At 39.0% G+C, this 26,994-nt stretch overlaps 2 protein-coding genes across 8 annotated transcripts in view; one reads left to right on the forward strand and one right to left on the reverse strand.

The window, feature by feature from the left end:
* The window catches only part of FASTKD2 (FAST kinase domains 2), a 73,684-nt gene extending 60,384 nt beyond the window's left edge, over positions 1 to 13,300 (reverse strand). For 2 of the 4 annotated variants that reach the window (XM_033230544.1, XM_033230542.1), the window contains exons 1-7: positions 13,182 to 13,300; positions 11,350 to 12,177; positions 8,662 to 8,765; positions 7,863 to 7,971; positions 7,170 to 7,293; positions 6,871 to 7,010; positions 4,812 to 4,984 (exon numbers count right to left, since the gene is read on the reverse strand). In XM_033230544.1, coding sequence (XP_033086435.1) covers positions 4,812 to 4,984; positions 6,871 to 7,010; positions 7,170 to 7,293; positions 7,863 to 7,971; positions 8,662 to 8,765; positions 11,350 to 12,078 — 1,379 coding nt within the window. In that variant the 5' untranslated portion in view covers positions 12,079 to 12,177; positions 13,182 to 13,300. Of the gene's footprint in view, positions 1 to 4,811; positions 4,985 to 6,870; positions 7,011 to 7,169; positions 7,294 to 7,862; positions 7,972 to 8,661; positions 8,766 to 11,349; positions 12,178 to 13,073 lie in introns of all 4 variants that reach the window. The other 2 variants (XM_033230543.1, XM_033230545.1) reach the window with 2 other exon arrangements.
* A 36-nt stretch (positions 13,301 to 13,336) lies between these two features.
* The window catches only part of MDH1B (malate dehydrogenase 1B), a 33,568-nt gene continuing 19,910 nt past the window's right edge, over positions 13,337 to 26,994 (forward strand). For 2 of the 4 annotated variants that reach the window (XM_033230546.1, XM_033230549.1), the window contains exons 1-5: positions 13,383 to 13,570; positions 17,824 to 17,936; positions 21,447 to 21,581; positions 21,783 to 21,925; positions 23,611 to 24,107. In XM_033230546.1, coding sequence (XP_033086437.1) covers positions 13,549 to 13,570; positions 17,824 to 17,936; positions 21,447 to 21,581; positions 21,783 to 21,925; positions 23,611 to 24,107 — 910 coding nt within the window. In that variant the 5' untranslated portion in view covers positions 13,383 to 13,548. Of the gene's footprint in view, positions 13,571 to 17,823; positions 17,937 to 18,764; positions 18,820 to 21,446; positions 21,582 to 21,782; positions 21,926 to 23,610; positions 24,108 to 26,994 lie in introns of those variants that run through there. The other 2 variants (XM_033230550.1, XM_033230548.1) reach the window with 2 other exon arrangements.

Consider the following 26,994-nt stretch of genomic DNA (forward strand, 5'->3'; position numbering starts at 1 on the left):
CCAAAAGACAGCAAAGGTAGCCATACTTATATCAGACAAAATACACTTTAAGTTAAAAATTGTCACAAGGACAAACAAGGTCATTATATAATGATAAAAGGGCCAATTCATCAGAAAGATAAAACAGATCTGAAGGAAAAAATAGATGACACAATAATAGTAGGAAACTTCAATAACCCCACTTCCAATAATTTATAGACCATCCAGACCGAAATCAGTAAGAAAACAAAGGAAGAACACTATAGATCAGTGATCCCAACCTTTTTGGCACTGGTTTCATGGAAGACAATTTTTCCACAGACTGGGGATGCCGGGGGTATTTCATAAGGCATTAGATTCTCATAAGGAGCACGCAACCTAGAGCCTTCACATGCGCAGTTCACAATAGGGTTCATGCTCCTATGAGAATCTAATGCCATGGCTGATCTGACAGAACTCAGGCAGTAATGCTCACCCACCACTCACCTCCTGCTGTGCAGCCAAGTTCCTAACAGACCACAGACTGGTACCAGTCCATGGCCTGGGGCCTGGGGACCCCTGCTACAGATGAAATGGCTGTAACAGACACATACAGAACATTCCAGCCAACAGCACCAGAACACACATTTTCCTCAAGTGCACACAGATCATTCTCAAGGACAGACTATATGTTAGGTCACAAAACAAGTCATAACAAATTTAGGAAAACTGAAATCAGACCAAGTATCCTTTCAGATCACAAAGAAATACAATTAGAAATCAACAGAGGGAAAACTAGAAAATTCACAAATATGTGGAAATTAATACACTATTGAACAACCAATGGGTTAAAGAAGAAATCAAAAGGGAAATTAGAAAATATTTCAAGACAAATAAAATTGAAAACATAACATACCCAAAATGATGGGATGCAGAAAAAGCAGTACTAACAAGAAAACTTACAGCAATAAACACCTACGTTAGAAAAAAGAAAGGTATCAAAAATACCTCAATTTACACCTCAAAGAACTGAAATAAGACAAATTAACTAGGCCCAAACTTAGCAGAAGGAAGGAAATAATGAAGATTAGAACAGAAATAAATAAAATAGGCAATAAAAAGTAGAAAAAAATCAACAAAATGAAGACGGTTTTATGAAAAGATGAACAAAATTGACAAACCTTTAGCTAGACTGACAAAAAAAGAAAGAAGACTCAAATAAATGAGACGAACAAGACATTATAACTAGAAGTAAAAACCAATGCCACAGAAATAAAAAAGGCTCATAAGAGACTATTATGAACAACTTTATGCCAGCAAATTGGATAATCAAGAAGAAATGAATAAATTCCTAGAAAAATACAACCTACCAAGACTGAATTATAAAGAAACAGAAAATCTAAACAAACCAAAAATGAATAAGGAAATTTAATCAGTAATCAAAAACTTCCCAACAATGAAAAAGGCCAGGACTAGATGGCTTCATTGCTGAATTCTACCAAACATTGTGAGAAGAATTAACAATGCTTCTAATGTGCTTAAATTTTTCCAAACGCCTGAAGACAGAAAACTCATTTTATGAGGCCAGCATTACCCTGATACCAAAGCCAGACACATGCATTATGACACAAGAAAGCTACAGGTCAATATCCCTGATGAACACAGATGTAAAAATCCTCAACAAAATATCAGGACTAGAAGGATCATTCACCATGAATAAAAGGGATTTATCCCTGGGAGGCAAAGACAGTTCAGTATGTGCAAGTCGATTAATGAGATACACCACATTAACAGAATAAAGGAGAAAAATCATATGATCATCTAATTAGATGCAGAAAAGCCATTTGATGAAATTCAACAACATTTCATGTTAAGGGCTCTCAACAAATTAGGTATAGAAGAAATGTGCCTCACCGTAAGTAAGATCATATATGAATAACCATAGCTAACATCATATTGGATGATGAAAAACAAATATTTTCTTCTAAGACCAGGAACAAGACAAGGATGCCTACTCTCATCACTTGTATTCAACAAGGTACTGGAAATCTTAGCCAGAGTAATTATGCAAACAAAAGAAAAAGAAAGAAAAAACAACCAAATCAGAAAGGAAGCAGTAAAAATATCTGCTGTGTTCCTACACACCTAAAACAAACTATTCAAAAAGGAAATTGGGAAAACAATCTTGTTTATGATAGTATCAAAAAGCACAAAATCTTAGGAATAAACTTAATCAAGGAGGTGAAAGACTTGTATACTGAAAACTACAAAAAAAAGGATGAAAGAAATTAAAGACACAAATAAATGGAAGGACAGTCTGTGCTCATGGATTGAAAGACTTAATACTGTTAAAATGTCCATATTAACCCAGGCAGTCTACAGATTCAGTGCAATCTCTATCAAAATCCCAATGGCATTTTTTTACAGAAATAGAAAAAAAAAATCTTAAAATTCATATAGGACCACAAAGGGATCTGAACTGCCAAAGCAATTTTGAAAAAGAACAGAGCTAGAAGTATCACATGTCCTGATTTCAAAACATATTACAAAGCTACAGTAATTAAAACAGTATGGTACTGGCATAAAAAAGACAAAGCTGCCAAGACTACACATAGTAAAAGAATATGCTCTTCAACAAAAGGTGTTGGGAAAACTGGATATCCACATGGAAAAGAATGAAAATTGGAACCTTATTTTGTAATATACACAAAAATCAACTCAAAATGGATTAAAGATTTAAATATAAGACCTAAAACTATAAAATTCCTAGAAGAAAATGTGTAGGAGAAGCCTCATGGCATTGGTTTAGTTAGGTAATGATTTTTTTTGGCCAAAAGTGCAAGCAACAAAAGCAGAAACAGACAAGGAGAACTATATCAAACTAAGAAGCTGCACAGCAAAGGAAACAGTCAACAAAGTGAAAAAGCAACCTACAGAATGGGAGAAAATATTTGCAAACCATACATATGATAAGGAGTTATTATCCAAAATACATAAGGAACTCCTGTAACTCATATATTTATGCTTATTGCTATAAGTTTATATAAAACTTACTGCTATAAGTTTTCTTGTTAGTACTGCTTTTTCTGCATCCCATAATATATATATTTCATATATATATTTATATGTTTATATATTATAACATAACTGTAACTCAATAGCAAAAATAATAATATGATTTAAAAATAGGTAAAGGACTTAAATATTTCTCCAAAAAGGACATACAAATGGCCAACAGGTATGTGAAAACATGATCAACATCACCAATCATCAGGGAAATGCAAATCAAAACCACAATGAGATATCACTTTACACCTGTTAGGATGGCCATTATCAAAAAAACAAAACAAAACAAAACAAAATATAACAAGTGTTGGAGAAGATGTGTAGAAATTGGAACCCTTGCACAATGTTGATAGGAATACAAAATGGTGCATGGAAAACAATATGAAGGTTCCTTGAAAAATGTGAAAGTAGAACTACCACCTAGTAAAGAAAAGCCCAAGACCCAACTGCTTCACTGCTGAATTCTACCAAACATTTAAGGAAGAACTAATACCAATCCTACTCAAACTATTTCAAAAAGCAGGGAAGGAGGGAATACTTCCAAACTCATTCTACAAGTCCAGTATTACCCTGATACCAAAATCAGACAAAAACACATAAACAAACAACAAACAAACAAACAAAAAACTACAGCACAATATCTCTGATGAAGATTGATGCAAAAATCCTCAAAAAAATACTAGCAAAACAAATTCAATAATACATTAGAAAGATTATTCATTATGACCAAGTGGGATTTATCCCTGGGATGCAAGGATGGTTCAACATACGCAAATCAATCAATATGATACATCATATCAACAGAATAAAGGATAAACACCATATGATCATTTCAACTGATGCTAAAAAAAAAGCATTTGATAAAAGTAGAACCCTTAGTAAAAGCAGAATCCCTGTATGATCCAGGGATTTCACTTGTGGATATATTTCAATTCATAAGAATTGAAATCAGAATCTCAAAGAGACATCTGCACTCCCATGTTAACTGCAGCATTGTTTGCAATAGCCAAGATAGGGAAACAACCTAAACTCCGTCAACAGATGAATGGATAAAGAAAATGTGATATATACATATAATGGAATATTATTCAGTCTTAGAAGGAAATCCTGCCATATGTTACAACATGGATCAACTTGATGGGCATTATGCTAACTGAAATAGGCTAGTCATAGAAGGACAAATACCACATGACTCCACTTATATAAAGTATCTAAAAAGGTCAGTCATAGAAACAGAGATTATAATGTTGGTTGTCAAGGGTAAGGAAAGGGAGAAATAGGGGAGCTGCTATTCAACAGGTATAAAGTTTCAGCTAGGCAAGATGATTAAGTTCTAGAGATCCACTGTACAATATCATTATCTATATTGTTAATAATAAAGTCAGCAATATCGTACCACACACTTTAAAATTTACTAAATGTTCTTACCATAATAAAAAAAATCAAAAATTTTAAAAGACAGATTTTTCAATTTTTTAATAAAGTTAAACTGAACTATGGACTTAGGAGCTGAGAGGATAAGCTGGGAGGGTTTGAAATGAAAACTCCCATAATTAATTAACTCATATATTATAAAGAACAAAGAAACAAACAAGACAAAGGGCAGCAAATATAAAATAAAATTTTGTTGAACTTCATAAATGAGTAAGGAACATTAAGTTTTATTTATTGGCATGGATGATGACTAGGGGTGTGTTCAATTGTAATAATTCATTAAGCTTATGATTTATAACCTTTTCTATAAGGTATACGGCAATAAAAAAGGTAAAACAAAAACAAGAACATACTGTTTGTTCTGGCATTCGTAGACATGATTGAGAGAAGAGTAAGTATGAAGAATAGACAGAGTGTTTTTCATGTTTAGGGATTCAGGATCTTCTACTATTCTCTTCATAAACAGGTCCATTAAACCAACAGGTCGAAAGCCAAGGTTTTCAAATAAAATGAGGATAAAAAGAACCTTAAAAAGAGAAAATTGAGGGAAAACTCTTTAATAATTACAGTATGCTAATAGTAATTTTTTAGATCTCAAAAAATCTAAGCAGCAATTCAACTGTCCTGATCAACAGAATATATCCTGAAACAGAATATTTCCCTGAAAAGGAACAATTATCTTTCCCTCACAAAATCTGTTCTATTAATTCTTGAATTGGGTATTAAGTTAATAAGCAATCTTTTTATAAGCTGAGAAGCTGGGCATACAATGATTTCTGTATTTCCATCTGATTTAAAAATAAATCTTTTCCTACATGTTTTTCATACAACAGATCTGAAAATTACTTTTAAATATGCCTTTTCTGAAGGTTTTCAAAATGACCAACTCAATCTTGAACTCCTCGCATTCCCAAACTTAAATACTTCCTAGATTCTAACATGTAAGACATAACCCCAAAATTTCTATATTTAACATTAATATCTGTAAGTGAAAATGGAACTGAAACGTTATGATTAAAATAAACTTTCAAGTTCACCTCCAATTTCCTTCTCAATCTTTCTTACTTAGGATTACTTCTCTTTCCATAACCAATTTCCACAGTAAACTCAATATTTACCTTACTCTCCAAAATAAACTGAACCTAGAGATCTAACAGTTTCACCTATTTCATTGAAAAAGAAGTTCTTACCAACTGCTTCATTAAATGTTTATATTCTTAACAGAGCTCCTGATTTTAAAGGCTTTTACTCTGGATAAAACAATGGATGTGATCACTAAGTAGTGACATTTTATTCTTCAAAAACCATAAGCTTGTCACATCACCCATCTTTATTATTCAAAATCTAACAAGAACAACGTTTAAACATGGAAATGATGCTAAATATCTAACAAAAGTACCATACAACCCTTTTTCTTTTTTCTTTTTTTTCTGAGACGGAGTTTTGATCTTTATTGCCCAGGCTGGAGTGCAGTGGTGCAATCTCAGCTCACTGCAACCTCCCCAGGTTCAAGTGGTCCTCCTGCCTCAGCCCCTCTAGTAGCTCGGATGACAGGTACACGCCACCATGCCCGGCTAATTTTTGTATTTTTAGTAGAGATGGGGTTTCGCCATGTTGGCCACGCTGGTCTCGAACTTCTGACCTCAAGTGATCCACCCACCTCGACCTCCCAAAGTGTTGGGATTACAGGCGTGAGCCACCGCGCCTGGCCTATACAACCCTTTAAAACCAAATAGAAGAGCAAATTTTTGTTTCAAATAGAAAGATGACCAAAAGATAGAATAGTATACAGATGGTCCTTGGCTTATGGTGGGGTATATCCCAACAAACTCACCATAAACTAAAAATATTTTAAGTCAAAATGCATTTAATACATCCAACTTACTGAACATCATAGCTTAGCCTAGCCTACTTTAAACATGCTTAGAACACTTACATTCACCTATAGTTGGGCAAAATGAGTTAACAAAAAGCCTATATTATAATAAAAGTGTTGAGTATCTCATGTAATTTATTGAATACAACATGCCTTGTTTATCCTCATGATTGTGCAGCTGATTGGGAGCTGCGACTTGCTGCCACTGCCCAGCATGAAAAGAGAGTATAATACAACATATCACTAACCCAGGAGAACATCAAAATTCAAAATTCAAAGTATGGTTTCTACTGAATGCATACTGCTTTTGCAACATCAGAAAGTCAAAAAATATTAAGTCAAGCCATCCTAAGTTGGGGACTATTCATATTAGCAAGTAGCCCCCAGACAGGAATAAGGATTAAAGTTTTCAAAAGTTGGAATATTTTGGTATCTTAACTACTATAAAGGTGAAAGAGAAATACTTAAAATGCTAAATGAATTAGTATGTGTTTTAAAAGTTTGTGAGGCTGATTCTAAATTGTTAATGTACTCACTTTTTTCAACTTCCAGATGTCGAAAGTTGCAGCCACATAATCTGCGAGTCCATTGAAGAGATCTAAATTATGGTACTGGAGGTCTTTGCAGGACTGCAATATGTTGATTATTATTTTTGAAGGACACCCATGGATATTATCTTGAAGAATGAGTTAAATAAACAAACAAAAATTACCAGATTGTTTTGAATACAACATGCTTTATTCTTTTTTTCATATAAAAGCAAAGTTTTTAAAACAAAAATAGTCTAAAACAGCAGCTCGGGTGTTACAAATGATGAAAGAAAAATTCCCCTTACCTAGGACCACCTTACTGCATTCATTCAGGAGTGTAAGAGATCGGTGATTCATGGCAGCTAGTACCTCAAACATGCGCTGGCTATTCAAAACAGAAAATCTGTCTAATTCCCTCAAGGCTTTCATCTAAAGAAAAACAAACTTTAATTTACTATCTGTGGCAAAATAAACTAAACTTTTATTTTTATTGAGACAGGGTCTTGTGCTGTCACCCAGGTTGGAGCCTCAACCTCCCAGGCTCAAGTGATCCTCCTGCCTCAGCCTCCCATGTAGCTGGGACTACAGGCATGCACCACCATGCCTGGCTAATTCTTTGATTTTTTTTTTTTGCAGAGACAGGGTCTTGCTCAGTTACCCAGGCTGGTCTCAAACTCCTGGGATCAAGAGATCTCCCTGCCCTTGACATCCCAAAGTGCTGGGATTACAGGTGTGAGCCACCATGTCTGGCCTAAACTTTTATTTTTAAATAAAAAGGATGAAGTTTGGGTAATATGACCCAGACAAATAGATAAATAAATATACATGTATATATACAGATAAATAAATATAAGGGTACTTCTATTCATTCACTTTAGCGAAGCTAACCCTAAAAGCCCAGCAATGCCCCCCTAGAAAATTGACTTCAGGCAGTGATAAAAGATTGTAAGAAATAATTTTTTCAAATCTCATCCACTAGAGAAAATTCACGTGTTTACCTCCAGTTTCCTCTTAAGAGCAATCGGTGCATCTTTACCAATGCACTTCATCACAACTTGTAATGTGAAGACATCTTCTATTTTCCAAACTTGCTGATCAACTAGTATTCTGTTAGCAAACACAATAAATATTAAAATCATAGAATCTTCAAATCAGAAGAAAAATCTTAAAATTTCATTTGGTCCAGCCCCTTCTTACAGGCAAGGATTATGAAGCCCAGAGAAATGATCTACCTGCCCGAGACAGTGTAAGTAGTTAAAGATCGAGAACCAATCTATTAATAGTGCTATTTTCTCTCACATTATTGTGCTCTCTTTACTAATGAACAAATTATGTCAGGAGATTATAGTAACATATCCTAAGCATAGTCAATGTAAAAGGGAATTAAGTGTTACTCTCACTAATCTATGACATTAGATCATTTGAATCAATTTTATAAATTCCTTTTCAAGCTGGGCCAGTGTCAACCCTCACATAGTCCCCGAATAACTATCTGAATTAAATATACATATCAATTCTCTCCTACCCCACACCAGTACTATGTTTTAAAATAAATTAATTTAGATTTCAATGTTACTCACATCTTTGTTATTATGGACCCTAAAAGAAGTATTTCCAGCCTTATGTCATCCAGAGTCAGGATTTTAAGTTTAATAAGGCATGAAAGACTGTAACTACCAACAAAGCCTTCCCAACTTCTCCCCTCAAGAAAGCAGTTTAGTTTTCATCTCAATTTTTTATTCCAGATATAAGAAGAACAAAGAAAACCACATGAAGAAAGCATAAGAGAGTTCTCACCTGAATCCCACTTGTAGAACATGAACATTCTTGCATGGCTCCATTGCCTCCAAAACACTTGACAAAACTGAAAGGCATCTCTCATCACACTCATTGATACGTTCCTATTGAAATATAATTTCAAAAACACTACAGGTGATGAGCCCATAGTAAACTATCTCACCCAAGCAAAACCCCTGATCTGATGTACTGAATAAAAGGATTGAGTATCAAACCAACAATTCCTACAGTTAGTTCACAATAAACAGCATCTTTGGGAAATAAAAAGTCATACTTACTGAATTTTCCAGCTGATACACATCCTTTTATGCATCAACACTTTTTTACCTTCACCATTATCACTGAAAACACATTTGGTATTTATTATATTCCACTGCTTCTGAAACAACTTTTATTAAACATTATTGTTACCTCTTCTTGGAACTCAAGGTCATCACAAAGGCAAAAACAGTTAAAGTGCAGGAATATAAGAACTACTGATGTACTGAAGGTAACTAGCCCGTCTCTAAAGATCCTTAAATGGTTGTGCCCTTAAAATTTCCCTAGATCCTTTCCTGGGTATCAAGCTGAAACTTTAGTTGTGAATCTTCTAATTCACATCTCCTGCCACATTCTACCACCGCTATCTGGGTCTCAAGGGAAGCTTATACCCCACGGATTCTTCTTTCAGGTCCCTTTACTTAGGGTACTAAGTTTGATTCCAGAAATAATAGTGGGCATAATTTGGAAAGTGAATAGTAACAACACAGCTTAACTAGTAGTACTGTACAGTTTAATCACAACTAGTCTATACACCTCACAAAAGATCACATCTGAGGAAACTTAGCCTGAAGAGAGAGATGCTCTTTTACTAACATTACATAAACAACAAATCACAAAGTCTTAAGTCAGAACCAGGTAATAATAAGAAATGGTTATCGTTAGAAGAAAAAAAAAGGTTTCTTTCCTATGAAAGGGTTTCCTTAACAATTTTATAGCATTCCATCAACATCTACTATGAAAGAAAAGACCACTTGTCTATGTGTTTGAAGGACAAATTCACTGATGGCACACTGTCCTTTCACCTCTAAAATGTCTTTACATTATTCCAACAGGTCAGTGAGACACCATCATCCATACAGATGTTTTGACTACAAAAACCTACTACTCATACCTCACCAACAAAGATGTCATCCCGATGCGAATATCTGTCCAAAATATAGTAAGAGTATCAGTGACCATGTAAGGTGATTTATTATAGTCACTTTTAAATAACTACATAGGAACTAATACACAGCCTACAAATAAACAGGGATATTCTGTGGTCTAAACAAATACACACACACACATACTAAATAAAAATTAGTTAGTCCTTAAGGACATATGGAAATCACAGTAATGTAAAAAGTTAAAAACTTTCCCATAGCTATGAAACCAATTCTTGAATTCTATAGCAAGATAGGATATATGCCAGATTATCCCCAAGAAATTCCTGTCTTTTAAAAAATTATTATTATTATTTTCAGACAGGGTCTGGTTCTGTCACCCAATCATGGCTCATGGCAACTTCAACCTCCCAGGCTCAAGCGATACTCCCACCTCAGCCTCCCAAGTAGCTGGGACCACAGGCGAGTACATCACACCCAGCTAATTTTTGTATGTTTTGTAGAGATGGAGTCTCCCTATGTTGCCCAGGTTGGTCTCAAACTCCTGGGCTCAAGAGATCCTCCTGCCTTGGACTCCCAAAGTGCTGGGATTACAGGCATGAGCCACCACACCTGGCTAAAAAACTACTTCATTAACATTGAGTTTATAAGTCAGCAGTGTACTCTTAAAACATAAATGATTAACAAGCTAATCCTTCCTTCCTTACATTTGGCACCATTTCAGTGACATTGAACAGGACACTGGCATTCCTGCTTTAGACTAAAAATGGCTCCCTTCCTCCAATTTCAACCTTCTTCCAATCCATTTTCCATTCATTCAGTCATCTAAAACACAAATTTGAGCACGTCAACCCATTGCTTAAAATTCTTCAACGGACTCCCATTGCCTACAGGATGAATGCATACTCCTTAGCTAGCCATAAGAGGTTCTTAACGATTTGGTTCCTATTTTTCTAGCCTCTTGTTCTGCCCCAAGCCTCTTGCCCCTCACTCCTCACCTTTGATCACCATATACAAAACTTGTTCCCACCCACACAAACATACAACTCCATCATTCTGTGCTTCAGCTACACCAAACTACTTTCAGCTCTTCAAATTCGCCAAACTTTTCCTCTGGGAATGCAATCCTCTCTACTTGAAACACCATCCTCTTCACTATCATTCTGCTTATCAGTCTGGGCATCATCTACTGGGCCTGAATCCCAATTCTACCATGGACTAAATTCTCTTCCTTCCCCTTCCCATCTCTCCTTCTTCAACTACCCAGGCTTTCTTTGTATATCTTACATCTCTCCTCATTTTAGTTTCTTCACCACTACTCAACCCTGGGGATGGTAGATGGGGAAGGCTTTCATCAATTTCCATAGCAAAAGGAAGAAAATAACTAGCTAACTTAAGGCCTCTAAATCATATATTATATGTCAGAAATAAATATAAAGGAAACTATCATTTGATAGTCTCTTTTAAGGAGGCTACATATCTATTTCCCTTCATTCTTTCAAAATATTCTAAACCAAGTAAATGCATGAAATCTCCATTTTACCTGGGTCACCCTCAGCAAAGTCTGTACCAAAAGAGTGTTCTGAGGGATTCCAAGCTTCACTATGGCGTAAAGACTGAACAGTAGGTACTTATACTGCATGATCTTGGCTTCTCTCATCATATGTTCACAGAGCTGATTAAATGCAGGGTGGCTAAACATCAGTCGTCTTTCAAAGCGCTTCTGGTCATCAGACAGTCTTTTGGCAATTGTCCACATTGCTGTGAAATAGTTGCTACTAGGAAATGTAGGCGCTTTTGTAAATGTATCTAACACATCACTCAGCGAATTACATTCCTCAGACAGTTTTCTACTGCTGATACGGTTTGGTTTTGTTTCCTTGGTAAGAACATCTTCACTGGAGACTTCATGATGAAAGTTTACTTTTTTCAATCCATCATTAGATTTATCAACAGAGACAAGAGAATGCTTTGAGTCAAAAAACAGTCTTTTAGCATAAAGTGGTCTGTCAATTCTAAGGGCGGTTACAGTGCTTATGCCCTTTGTTTGAAAGCCAACATCTGATTTTAAAATGAATGCATCCTGAAAGAGATATCTAAAGACATCAGTTGATCGCATTCTGTTATGAAAGTTATTTAAAATGTTCCAGTTTGAATGAACTATTTTTGGTTTGCAAAGTCCCAAAGGATATAGCCTCATAGTTCTGCTTGTTGGAACTAATGTACTGAATTGTCTAAGGTTCCATAAAAAGGAGCCTGCTTTGTTATTCATTTTGCTCTCCACTGAAACACTTCCAAATGGCTTTAAAGTTGTCAATATGAAACCAACATCACTTCTACTAGTGAAAAAGAACACGTGCTGTGGTTTTTCCTGTAGGGGAAGAAGTAATTAAAAGAATAAAAATTAAAACAAAACTTTTACTTAAAGATATGAAATGAATTTAACAGAAAATGGGGAACCTATGGAGCCATTAAAGACTTACATAAAACGGTAAAAGTATTTTTATCAAAATGGGCTCCCTCCAATCTACCACAATGTGTCCAGTTTCAAAGAAGCCAGCTCACTTTGGAAGTAGTCATTGTATTAATGAGATTTTTCTGGTGCAAAAGCGTTCCATAAAGCTTTCTCTGTAGGAGAGATTTTTGTGGCATTGTTATGGAAATGTCCTCAGTGAAAATTACGGGATCAACATTGATAGATCATTTTCTTTTTTCTTTTTCTTGTTTTTTTTTTGTTTTTTGTTTTTTTTTTTTGAGACAGAGTCTTGCTCTGTCGCCCAGGCTGGAGTGCAGTGGCACGATCTTGGCTCACTGCAACCTGCACCTCCCAGGTTCAAGCAATTCTCCTGTCTCAGCCTCCCAGGTAAGCTGGGATTACAGGCGTGTGCCACCACGCCCGGCTAATTTTTGTATTTTTTGTAGAGACGGAATTTCACCACGTTGGCCAGGCTGGTCCTGAACCCCTGACCTCAGGTGATCCACCCGCCTCGGCCTCCCAAAGTGCTGGGATTACAGGCGTGAGTCACCACGACCGGCCGATAGATCATTTTCAACATGACGATTTAACAACGGCCGAACTCAGAGCATCAAGGATAGGGACTTGGGCAGGTAGAACGGCTCAGTAGAAGAAGCAGAAAACGAAAGCGATGTCTGCATGTGACCTGCGCTTAGGACCAAGATCTTGTACAACCAGCCAGCCTCACCAGACCCCAGAACCAATTTCAAGAGCCTTTCCTTCCGCAGCTGGGCCGCCCTGCATTAACCCACCCCCTTTAAACTTAACTTCGGGACAACTCCTGAGATCTTTCTCCGCGAAGTAAAAAGTCTAGGATGTGATACAGGCAGCCGCTCAGCCCATGCTCGTCCTCCACTCACCTTAGAGTACAACTCCGTGGCTACGTACAGGAGCGGCCATGATTGCGTCCTCGAGAAGCTGCGCTTCTCACGAGATCTTACGGATTCCCTCAAAGGTCAAAAAGCATACGTTCGCGGCTGTAGTTGAAGGACACACTTAGAAGAAAGCTTACGGAAGAGAATGACTAGGGGGATCGGGGATACCACAGAACTTATAAGGGCGATGTTTGATCGTGTATCGCAACGTAACCCATTCAAGTCCTAACTTTATAAACACCTAACGTCTGCTGGGCTCCAGACTTCGTAGTGCGCCTGCGCCGTGCCCTTGGCTGCGTGGTTGCCAGGAAACCGCGAAGCCGCGGTCCCTGCCTCTGAGTCTCTCTCGACCATGGCCAAATTCGTCATTGCGGGTGAGTAATCCCCGCGTCCGCCCGCAGATTGCTCAAAACGCCGACAACAGCTCACCTCCCATGGTGAGGTAATCCCCGCGTCCGCCCGCAGATTGCTCAAAACGCCGACAACAGCTCACCTCCCGCTTGGCTTGGCAGCCTCTATACGTACCGCTCCATGCGTTGCTATGGATTTATTCAAAGTTATTTACTGGACCGTCACGGTGCGCCAAGCACTGGGACACTGGGGATGCAATGCAGGGAAACATATCCCTGCCTTCGAGGAGCTTTCAATCTCATGGGGCACAGAACATGTACTTTTGATACGGTGTGATAAATGCAATGAAGGAGACCTGCACAGGCCTCTGGGAGAGTAGACTCCTAATCTGGGTTTGGGGGATGAGGGAGAGGTGGACACAAGGAACTGGCTGGGGAACGTAGGAGCTGAGTTGTGAAGGTGTGAGCTGAGGAGGCTATTCCAGATAAAAGCAGAGAGGCTGGAAGCCTCCTGGCCTAACAGAAGATCTGGATATATGGGGCGTGACAGGACCAGGGGCTACAACAGGAGCGGGAGCCAGGTCCTTGCATTTCGTGTACATCAAGCAAAGGTGTTTGAACTATATCCTGAAAGCAATGAGGAATTATAGAAAAATTTTAAGCAGGAGAGTAGCCTTAATGAGTTTGCATTTTAGGAAGCCTGTCTTGGCAGCAATGGAGAGAATGATTGAAAGTGCTGGTTGACAGCAAGGACTCAACTGAGAAGGCTCTTATTACAGCAATCCATGGTACCTGCCTACTCTCCTCATAAAGTTTCTAAAAGAGTAGAGTGCTCTTCCATCTCCAGTTATGCCTTCCAGTCAATCTTGGAGGAAGGCTTCTACTTCTGCTTCCTGAAAGAAACTGCTGTCACCAAAGTCACCACTGAGTTTTATAGAAGCTGTTTAGTCTTTGACTTATTTGATCTCTTTGATACATTGAACACAATTGACATCTACCATCCACAGAAGATTTCTTTTTTTTTTTTTTGACACAGGGTCTCACTTTGTCACCCAGGCTGGACTGCAATGATACAATCATGGCTCACTGCAGCTTTGACCTCCTGGGCTCAAGTGATCCTCCCACCTCAGCCTCCCAAGTAGCTGGGACTACAGGCATGCACCAGCATACCCAGCTAATTTTTGTATTTTTGTAGACATTTTGTCATGTTGCCCACGCTGGTCTTCAACTCCTACACTCAAGTGATTTGCCCACCTTGACCTCCCAAAGTGCCAAGATTACAGGCACGCACCACCGCACCTGGCCCAGAAAGAATGTTTTTGAACACTGACTAACCGTATGGTGGGAAGTCAGTGGAAAACACACTTACAGAGAATGTTGCATGTATGACATTGGTAGGGCAGGGTTCTATAGGAACGATAGCAGGGGGCCTTACTTAATCAGGTAAGGGCTTCCCAGAGGGAGAGATTTTAAGCAGATACCTGAAAGATGATAATGAATTACCTAACAGAGAAGAGGTAGAAAGGAGGGGAGCAATTTAGGCATGGGTAACTGGGAGTGGGGTTACAGCAAGGAGAACTAGTTTGGTGATAATTGAGAATATAAAATAAGCATAAAATTGAAGTAAGTTTATTAGGGCTGAAGCAAATAGTATAAGGAAGAGAATGTCATAAGGTGAGGCTAGAATTAGATAATGTAGATTCTTTTGAGTCACATTCAGTAGTTTAGAGTACATGAAATGTTTTTGGAAGGGGAGGAGGGCCTAATCAAATTTGAATTTTATCTGAATGTTATGACTGCAGTGTGGGGGGAAAAGACTGGATGCCAAGAGACCAGTTAGGAGAATAGTGCTATAGTCCAGGAGGGAGTTGATGGTGACCTCGTCTAGAGTGGCAAACAATGGAGATGGAGAGAAGTGAATGGATTGGAGAGATATTAGGGAAGCAGAATCTATAGAACTGGATGTCTGATTGAATGGAGGAGAGCAGATAAGGGAGAAAAATGAGTTAAACATTGTTCCCAAGCAGATGTTTGAATAATTGCAGAGATTAGGAGTCACTGAAACAAACAAAAAAGTGGAAGAGTAGGCTTAATACTCTAGATACTCTTACTACTCTTAGATAATTAGGGAAATGAACATAAAAAATATAAGCGACTAAGTAAACTTAGTACGGGAACGGTGAAAAAATACATCATAGACCGTCTGAGTGTGTATGAGACATTTTGAAGGAGATGGGAAAATACAGGAGGGTGTAGGCATCTGGATAAGGAGATAGATCTGAGCTGGAAATATAGATTGTTACTTGAAGCCAAGGGAATGAAGCAGATTGGCCAAAAAGAATATATAAGATATAAAGACAAGATGCTTCTCAGAATGATACGTTTTAATGGGTTGATAAAGGAATGGAAAACTAGAAAGGATAGAAAGGAGTAACCAGAGAAGTAGGAGAACCTGAAGAATGCCGCCACTATAGCAGGTGTTTCAAAAGGTTGGAAGCGGGCAGTAGTGGCAGATGCTGCCAAGGGTCAACAAGAAAAGGATTGGAAAGTACCTGTTGGATTTAGTGGCATGGAAGTCCTCGGTGACCTTCAAGAGAATTGTGGGGTCTGCTACATTGCAGTGGATGAGAAATAAATGGAAGTGAAGAACTGAGGATGGCAAGTATAGAGAACTCTTTCAAGATAGTTTGATCAAAAAGGACATATGAAAGGCAATAGCTAGAGGGGGAGATGAGTTTTTTGTCTCTTAGGACAGGAGGAACGTAATGAGTATATTTAAATATGACAGAAAGGGACTATTGGAAACAGATACAAGACTTTAGAAAGAGAGGATAATTAAGCAACGTTCCTGAGAAGGCAGATGAGGGTGGGATTCAGAGCATAAGTGGTGGAATTAGATTAGACAGGAGGTAGAACTCCTCTTCCATTGAAGTGAAGAAAGGAGGAAAGGATGAGTCCAAAAGCAGACAGGCATGTAGATGTGATGGAGGAGGTTGGAGGTTTTCCAAACTAATGCTGTTTTGTTTTGTTTGGATTGGTTTTTGTAAAGTAGAAAGCAAAGTTGTTTGTTGTGTTCTGATAATACAGAAGAATGTTGGGGAGAAGGAAAAGATTTGCAGGAAGAGGAAAAAGTTTGGAATACTAATTGTGGAGAACAGAAGAGAATGCTGATAAGGGAAACAAAGGGATCTCCACGCAGGGTTGAGGGCCAATTAAAGCTGGTGACGATGAATTTTAAAGGTGCCCTGTGCTTGGTTCTACCATGTTTCTGTAGTGGTGCCTAGCAGGTAGGACCCAGCTACAGAAAAGGCAAGTAATTGAGTTCATCCAAGATGAGGGGCTTTTATCAGGCTCATTTCCCAAAAGGATAGTGGGGAGAGATAATTTAAGACATTGACCAGAAAGTGGTTTGAAGAAATGAACCACAGATTTGAACTAGACAGGGCGGCTGATAGACAGGGGTCGCTTCAGACAGATTGATAACTTAGGAGTTTCCATGAGGCCAAGGAACTGGTGACTAGGAGTTACTGAGGAAGAATGCTACAGAGAGGGCTCTGCATTTTGCCCCATCCCTCCTGCTCTATCAGATGCCCAATTCCATCTGGTGTAGTGGCTTTAACTTCCTGGCTACAAACTGTGTCTGAAACCCTTACATGGCACCTGCACACACATATATATATAGTGCTACTTGCTGATCATATCCACTTAGACATACTACAAATACCTCCAACTGCACTTGACTAAAGTTAAATTTCTCATTCATGATTCTCTCTAGTTAAGGACAGCCATCATCTGCCCAAGCCAGAAAATAGAAGTTATCCCAGATTCATCTTTCCCATCCCCACAACTTCCTGACACGCATCAAATCCAAAAGTGATTTTACCATCACTCCTTACTTCAAACTTTACCTTTTGGTGGCCATTAGTGAGTAGTTTATTATCAGCACTAATTCACGCTGAATTAGTAGTAGTTAGCAGCCTCCTAGAGGAAGTGAGGTCCAGCATATTACTAGAAGAGAATAAATATTCAGTAGGGTTTTTTTTTCTTTCCACATTTTATTACTTAAGATTCTGACCTCCTATGAAGTTTATTTTGTTTGTATTAATCTAATAAACATCAGAAGTTCATGTCATAGCAGTTTTAGTTTATACTACAACTTTATGTTGCTAAATTATATCATAACTATGACTAATTCTGTAATTACATAGCAAATACTTAGAACTACATAATAATTTCTGAATGATGAAAGAAAACATTGCTAATCTGAACTCTTTTAGGTAGAGCAGATTGTCCATATTATGCTAAAACAGAACTTCTGGCAGACTATTTACAAAAGAATCTTCCTGATTTTCGCATACATAAAATCACACAACGTCCTGAGGTTTGGGAGGTAAGAAGCCTTTATAGTTTGATGAACTCACTCATGCACAAAATGTGTTTTAATTTGATTAAATATTAGCTGGTGTATTAGACTGGCTTCTAGTAATGACTGTTCATGTACAAGTGATATTTGAATACTAGTAAAACAAGTCCCTACTTACCAGTCTTGAAATAATATTTATGTTTTTCCCTAATACCTAGTAGAACAAATGAGACTCTAATCAATAAGTGGATGAGTTTGGCCGCACCCCCTGAAGAATCTAGGTAGCTTACACTGCACTTGCTAACTTTTCATTCTCCTTGGTATTGATTTCCAGTGACTTATTTGGGATACCCTTCTTTGGGACTCTGTTTCCCCAGAAACAGACTTTGAGATGTAGATTTTGGTGAAGGGTCTTTACTGGGAAGTGATCTTGGGAACAGCATCCTGAAATGGAATGAGGGTGGCAGGATTGGGTAAAGGAAGAAGTTGAACTTCGACATAGCTGCAACAGAGGGCTCAGCGGCTCCCACGGTGAACTCTTGATGGCCTTTCAGAGGTATTCCAAACTGAGGCAAGGTAGTTGAGCTTTTGTGCTCCCTCCTCAACCAGCCATTGGATATCAGCTGCCCCTGAGAAGGAACTTAACCTTAGGTAAGGCAATTTTCTTTGGCTGAAGTAGAGAGAGAATGGAGTCAGACTTTAAGTTATCAGCCTCTAATACACCGGGTGCCTGAGAGTGAGCGCCTCATTTGTGAAGGGGGAACCTGGAGTGTACATGACAGCACTGGCTACAGTCCACCTGTTGTGCCTTTTGTATCCACATGCTCCCTATAATCAGTTCACACCGTCTTGTAATAGCTCTTTGGATTCTGGTTGCCATCTTTCCCTGGGGAAACTTTACAAGAGAAAGGTTAGTCAAATGAACTATAGTCTCCACTGCTCATAATTTCAGGGACAAACCGACAGTCATCACCTCTTTTCTCTCCCTCTCTTCTCTACCATCCATTGTAGATTTCCCTCACTCTCTGCTGGTCTGGTCTTCAGCTAGGTTATCTCATCTGCTGGGTTTTTTAGTGCTTCTGTCACAATAAATGTTCTCTGGTTGTCACTGCCCACTGGCCTCTATTATTTCAGGATTTTATCATCTCAATTCCAGGGAGTTCAGGTATGTAGCAGCATCTCCTTTAACAGCCTTGGCCACAGTCATATGAAAAAATGCTCAACATTACAGGTTATTAGAGAAATGCAAATCAAAACCACAATGAGATTCCATCTCATACCAGTCAGAATGACTGTTATTTAAAAGTCAAAAAATAACAGATGCTGGCGAAGTTGTGGAGAAAAAGGAACACTTATACACTATTGGTGGAAGCATAGAAAGAAATAACAATCAACCCAGAAATCCCATCACTGTGTATATACTCCCCAGAATATAAATCATTCTTTTATAAAGACACATGCAGACATATGTTCATTGCAACAGTATTCACAATAGCAAAGACATGGAATCAACCTAAATGCCTATCAATGATAGACTGGAGAAAGAAAACGTGGTACATATATATCATGAAATACTACACAGCCATAAAAAGGAATGAGATCATGTCCTTTGTGGGGACATGGATGGAGCTGGAGATCATTATCCTTAGCAAAGTAATACAGGAACAGAAAACCAAATACTGCATATTCTCACTTATAAGTGGGGGCTAAATGAGGAGAACACATGGACACAGGGAGAGAAAAAACACACACTAAGGCCAATCGGAAGGTGGAGAGTGGGAGAAGGGAGAGGATCAGGAAAAATAACTAGTGGACACTAGGCTGAATACCTGGGTGATGAAATAATTTGTACAACAAACCCCATGACACAAATTTACCTGTGTAACAAACCTGCACTTGTACCCCTGAACTTAAAATAGAAGTTTAAAAAAAAAAACAGCCTTGGCTTAGAACGGACAGCCACACTGGGCTTCTCAGTGACACTGGGACCCCTCTCACCAGTGCATTCCTTATCACTTAGGTGCATGTCGTATCCTGCAGTCCCTTCCAGAGAACATGGTTGAATGGTGGGCTTTCTAGCCTTCTGTAGTACCACGTTCACTAGTCTTGTTTTTTTTTTCTTTTTAATTAATTTATTTTTTTTGAAACGGAGTTTCGCTCTTGTCACCCAGGCTAGAATGCAGCGGTGCAATCTCAGCTCTCTGCAACTTCCGCCTCCTAGGTTCAAGCAATTCTCCTGCCTCAGCCTCCTGAGTAGCTGGGATTACAGGCGCCCACCACCATGCCCGGCTAATTTTTATATTTTTAGTAGAGATGAAGTTTCACCATGTTGACCAGGCTTGTCTCGAACTCCTGACCTCAGATGTTCCCTCCGCCTCAGCCTCCCAAAGTGCTGGGATTACAGGCGTGAGCCACTGCACCCGGCATCACTAGTCTTTTGATCCATTCTTCTACTGTCTTCCATGAAGTCTGGCATTTCTATTTTATTTATTTACTTTCTCTAAGTTTCTAAGAGCCAGCCTGGCAACATGTTGTCCCTGTCTTCTGAGGTCCTTGCCAGGGTATACACTCTTGAATTGCAGAAAAGTGATTCATACTAACGAATTCTCCCTTGTCAAACTTCATGTTCCACTCTTGATTCAGCACTGTAAGGGTCCAGTCCTTTACACACACTCGCTGCTCCTGCTGGGACATTAACATGCTCTGCAGGGTGCAGAAGGTTTTTTGGGGTAATGTTTCTTTCCTTCATAGGCCCAGTACTTCATTGGTCTGGCTATGCTGTGGCTAGAGGGGCCATGTTGGAATCCTCATAGCAGCACTGTTTGCTTCAAGTGAGATAAAGGCAGGCATATCTTCAATATCAGCAAGGAAATTAGTTTCCAGGATTTTATTGGTAAGGTGGCCTCATTACCCATGCCTCCAATGACATGGTTTTTAAGACTGCTGCCATGTACTTTGCTGATAAAAATGTTGCTCTTTGACTCTACTCAGATCTTGTCATTGGAAGGCCTAGCCTATACAAACCAGATAATGATAATTTAAACTTTTTCTGATAAATATTATTGGAAATCTCCAAATAACTTTTAGCTTATTAATTTAGTCTGAACTACATAAACCACACTCACAGATTTGAAAAACTGTATCAAATGTTATATGCCCCTAAGACTGGAAATACTGCATGTGTAGAAGAATAAGGGCAAAACTAGTTGAATTTTTTAAAAAATCAGTTGAGTTGGAACATGTAACCTCTCTTTAAGCTAAACATTTGCATTCCAGATCTCCTCAGCAAAAAGAGCAACTTTCAATACCTTTATTTGGTCAATTAATTTGAAGAATATGCTTTCTTATCTAATCTGCTACTAACATCATCACTATTTTCTATATTTACATTTTAGTCTTTAAAGATATCTAAATTATATTATATATGTGTAGTGACATTAAAAACAACCTGGTATTTTAATATTTGAATTCTAAAGTATTAAATTGAATTCCCAGGCAGAGTTAATATATGACTTCACTTGGAATATCATTCAACAGGACTGGCTAAAAGATGTGTGTGAAAAGAATGAGTGGAGTCACAAGAATTCCCCTATCATATGGAGAGAGCTGTTGGATCGTGGAGGAAAGGGTTTGCTTTTGGGAGGATATAATGAGTTCCTGGAGCATGCCCAGGTATATAAGTTAACTTGACTTATCTGTTCTAACAATGATAATTCTCTTACATTATTTTATTTTTCAATTATCTTGCTTTCTAAGACATTCTCTCATGTCTCTTTTTGTTGTATTTTGACTTTAAACAAAAACTTTCCATTATAGCCAATTTCAACTGGTTATCTATTCTCTCATGTTGACTTTTTCTCTCCCAATATTTAGCTTTACTATGATGTCACCTCTAGCATGGCGACTGAGTTGATGATGGTAATTGCTCAAGAGAACCTGGGGGCACATATAGAAAAAGAGCAGGAGGAAGAAGCCCTGAAAACTTGCATCAACCCCTTGCAGGTCTGGATCACCAGGTAGGACAGTCAAATTCCAGGATTCATGAGATTGACTTCTTATATTTAGAAAGGACAATGAGATGGGATTAATTTCATGATGGAAGAATAGCTGAATGTGTGTGTATACTTATATGTATACACATATACATATGCCTCTGTGTGTGTGTGTGTGTGTGTTTGTATTCTCCATGTAACTCATAAATGAGTTTTAGGTTTTACAGACACACACACGCATATACTTGGTCTAAAAACAACTCTATAGCATGGCTGCTTTGCAGAAGCTCACCCTTTCTGACTGTTGCTCTCTCCCTCTTTCCCACTTGCTAGAGCTTTGTTTGGCTTTTCTCTATGCACCCACTCCCTCTCTGTAACCCCACTCCCCTCACCTTGCTCCCTTTTGCTTTTCTCCTTCTCATGTGTGCTCCTCTTTGCTCCCAGTCTGGGCACATGCAGTCCTTGTTGTCACACTCTTTCTCTTTCTTTCTCTGCACTGTCACTCTGTCTCTCTTGCTCTCTCTTTCCCACCCCCTCTCCTTTCCTCACACCTCAGTTTGTCTTTTGCACTTTCCTGCTCATACGTACGTGTGTATCCTAATATATACACTCATTTTTAAAATTGTTATTATGAAATATTTTAAATACAGAAAGGAATTGAGAATGATGTAATAAACATCCATGATCCTATCACCCAGATTTAATAACTATCACATCTTCTTTAGATGTTTCAAAGGATTAAATCGGTACAGATACTGTTGAAACCCCCGTTGGACACCTCCCCAAACCCACTGTGAATACCAAAAATGCCCAGATACGTTTCTGAACTTCCCGTGGCGGGCATTACAGTTCACAGCTGTAGACAACTGCAGAATTGTGGCTACAGATACACTTTACATAGCCTGTGTTGATCCCAGCCATCTTTGTAAGGATTTTTCTGTGTAAGAATTTGGAAAAGGTAGCCCTTTCCAAAAAAAAAAAAAATGTCATTTATTGTGTAGATGAGGTTGTATTTTTTTAAAAAGAGCTATGGCTAACTGAAATTTTTATCTTTATCTTTTTAGGAGGAAATATAAACACGTAATTACAGTAATATAATACAGTTTTTTTCTTTTGATTTCTGTATAGGGGGAATTCTGTTTTCTTTGAAAAAACTAATGAACAGGTGTATTTATTATTTGGGGACTGATTTCAGATGGTCAGAGCAAGGGATTAGTAGTGAGAAGTTTTTGTTCTACTTTTGACTTCTAGCCTTAAAATGTCAATACAGCTGTTGTGTGCTTATTTAAATATTAAACCACCCTATTGATGCACATGCAGAAATATCTATTAAGAATAAAGGCTTGGCCGGGCCCGGTGGCTCACGCCTGTAATCCCAGCACTTTGGGAGGCCGAGGCGGGCGGATCACAAGATCAGGAGATCGAGACCACGGTGAAACCCCGTCTCTACTAAAAATACAAAAAAAAAAAAAAAAAAAAAAAAAGCCGGGCGCCGTGGCGGGCGCCTGTAGTCCCAGCTACTCGGGAGGCTGAGGCAGGAGAATGGCGGGATCCCGGGAGGCGGAGCTTGCAGTGAGCAGAGATCGCGCCACTGCACTCCAGCCTGGTGGACAGAGCGAGACTCCGTCTCAAAAAAAAATAATAATAATAAAGGCTTAAAAGGGACAAAGGATGTAACTATTCACAGTCCAGCTTTGTATTTTTATCAGTGCCTCTGCTCCTGCCTGCTACAACCTAATTCCCATATTGACGAGTGGCGAAGTGTTTGGGATGCATACAGAAATTAGCATAACTCTATTTGACAACAAGCAGGCAGAAGAATATCTCAAAAGCCTTGTGGTGGAGACCCAGGACCTGGCGTCACCCGTCCTGCGCAGTGTCTCCATCTGCACAAAGGTGGAGGAGGCCTTCTGCCAGGCCCACGTCATTGTGGTGCTGGACGAAAGCACCGACAAGGAGGTGTTCACCCTGGAGGACTGCCTCCGGAGCAGGGTGCCTCTGTGCAGACTCTACGGGTACCTGATAGAGAAAAATGCTCATGAATCCGTCAGAGTCATCGTGGGAGGGAAAACCTTTGTGAACCTGAAGACAGTTTTACTCATGAGATATGCCCCACGCGTCGCACACAACATTATTGCCGTGGCACTGGGGGTGGAAGGTGAAGCGAAAGCCATACTGGCCAGAAAACTGAAGACAGCTCCTTCATGTGAGTGAATGTCTCTTTATGTTTTTGTTTTTATTTTGAAGCAACATGATTTCAAAGCAGCTAGGAAGAACACTGTCCCCTCTAGGAACATTCTGAGTATCTGGAATAGGAAGTATAAAACAAGCGTAAAGAAGTTATTGTGTGATTTGACTACTGTGCAAATGTTATTGTTGTTTTTTATTTTTACTGGCTTTTGTGTCTGGCTTTTTCCATCATTATAAAAATCAATAAATGTTTAATACGATACAATTTATATTATGCAGGTGATAATTTGACACGTCGTATTCCATTTGTTCCCATAATAATAGTCAATTAAGGTAACCAGTGTTTAAAAAAAAAATCAAAGCTATGTGCAAGTGGCTCTGCCCCACTTCCCACCCGTATGACCTTGAGCCGTCATTTAGTCTTTTCGGTGCGTCAGTTTCCTCATCTGTAAAATGAGGACATTAACAGTGCCTATCTCCTAGAATTGATGTGAGGATTCGGTGAGATGTATTCCTAAAGTGCTTAGAAGAGTGTATGGCACATAATAATAAACATTTCCAAGGATGTTAAGCTTATTAATAGGATTACGATATCTGATCAGTTTCTGCTCCTATTAATCTTTGAACTGGTAAATATCAGAATCATATGAAGATGAGAAGATGAGACTAGATCAGAAAATTGATTGTTGCATTTGAAAAGGGAGATACTTTTGGACATATTTTAGCTACTTTTGCCCTTAGATGGAGCAGGTGCAACAGTGTCCATTGAGAAGGGAAGGAGATGCTAGGCATTATCTCAAGCAAAATTGGAAAGACAATGAAATGTGAGCCTAGAATGTTCCCAGTCAGGACAAAAAAGGTTTCATTGAACCCCTAACATTATAGCCAGAGCTGTATTTTCTTTTTTGTTACAATGAAACTCTGTAAATAATAATTTCTGGTATTCTTGCATACATATCTTTAGTATTTTATCCCCACAATCACTAAAACACTCAACCAAATTGATGCTAAAATTATTCAAAAGGAAATGAAAACTTTTTTCTATATTATCTCTGTCATCAACCTTCTAATTATATGTGTAGACAGTGACTTATCACAGAAAGTCTATGATACACTACTGAAAAGTATCAAGAAGAATCTAAAACAAGGTGTATGTGTGGGTTAGGGGGCTCAGGGGGGTTGGGGGCTTTCAGCCAGAAAGCTGCTGTCTTGTGGGTCTGCTGGTGCCATGACTCTAAGCTCCACTCTACTCAAATCCAATAAGCATGTGAGAAGCAGAAAAAAGATAAATGGAGGAAAGTTGGTAAAAGGAAAAAGGCATTAGAGGGACAGTAGCCCAAGAAGAAGTGTCAGTGAGGCAGCAAGGAGACAGCCAGCAATGACCAAAGTTGAGCAAAACATCATGAAAGAGAAAAACCACCAAGGAAATTATTCAGGGATTATTTGAGATGCCAAGAGGGTGGCAAACCTTTTCAGAAAAGCAAGATTCATGATAACCCCTAAGTTCAGTTCATAAATCGCACTATTTATCAGACCATGTGTATTGGCTCGTCAGGACTCCTTCTGTTGCAAAAAAAGTCAACTTGAAGTGACTGAAGTCACCAGGTACCATGGCTCACACCTGTAATTCCAGCTACTTGGGAGGCTGAAGTGGGAGGATCACTTGAGCCCAGGAGTTTGAGGCTGCAAGTAAGCCATGAGGCTGCAGTGAGCCTGGGCAACAGATAAAGCCCTTGACTCAAAAAAATACAAAAAGTGATTGAAGTCAAATAGAGAACTTTTTTCCCCACATAACTGAAAAGCACAGGAGGTAGTTGTTATTTCATAGCAACTACCTATAGGAGTTATAGGTGTAACTACCTATAGCTCCGACATAGCTGGATGTTGGACCTCAAACGGTGGTGCCAGGACATACCTGTGCTCTCTCTGCTGGCCTATCACTGTGCTGTGCTCTCCGTGTTGGTCTCCTTCGCAGTTCGGCCCTAAAAGGTGGTAGAATGGTCACTGGCATCTCAGACTCACATGCTTGTAGTTTACATACCCCAGGAGAATGAGGGTTTTCTTTCCTAGATATTTGTGCAAAAAGGAGTGCAAACTTATCATCCAGGCTTGGACCGCTTGCCCCTCTCTAAATCAACCATCACGGCCGGGGACGGATGGGGGGTGGGTGGCATCTGCATCTAATGCCTATAGGTGGACCTAAGGCATGAGGACAGTCCCACCCGACACATAGATAGGGACTCACATTGGAGAAGGAGTACTTATTTAAAGAAAAATCAGGATGCTCTTAATGAAAAAAAAAAAAGAAGAAGAAGGAGGGGGAATTCATGCCGAGAGGGAAGAAAGCAGATGTCCACTATCATTTTCTGCAGCGTAATTTAGGGTGTTTAGAGCTATCAAGGTCCTCAAAGCTGGTAAGAAAAATGAAACCCAGCAAGATTAAAAGGCTTCTTTAGGCTGTAGGAAGGAAGCCTACCATATGCTTACCTGGCCAAAGAATTATTTTCCCCATGTGGGGAATCCTATGTGGGATCCTATGAGCTCCTACATAGGGACCCGGGAGCCATCACTAACTTCCCTGAGAGTTGGATGGTGGAGGGAGAACTAGCTATTCCTACTGCATGAGTCATTCTGATGGGGGCGGGACTCTCCCAGGATGAAGGTAGACAGTGGCGGTGGGCTACCCAAAATCTGTTTCCCACCCTCTTCTCCTGCTAGCCTCTCTCTACTACAGAGGCTCAAACAGTCACCCCTTAGCTTCATTGCAACTAGGAGTGGTTGAGTGATATAGTCTATTTGGGGTCCCCTGGGAAGAATATTTCACTTTTTGAAAAGAGAAAAGGCCAAAGAGGAAGCTTCTACCCCATCCTTTTCCCTATTGCCTGCCCTTGAACACAACTGTT

Source organism: Trachypithecus francoisi, unplaced genomic scaffold (genome assembly GCF_009764315.1).
Source record: "Trachypithecus francoisi isolate TF-2019V2 unplaced genomic scaffold, Tfra_2.0 Lachesis_group13, whole genome shotgun sequence".
Classification (NCBI taxonomy): domain Eukaryota; kingdom Metazoa; phylum Chordata; class Mammalia; order Primates; family Cercopithecidae; genus Trachypithecus; species Trachypithecus francoisi.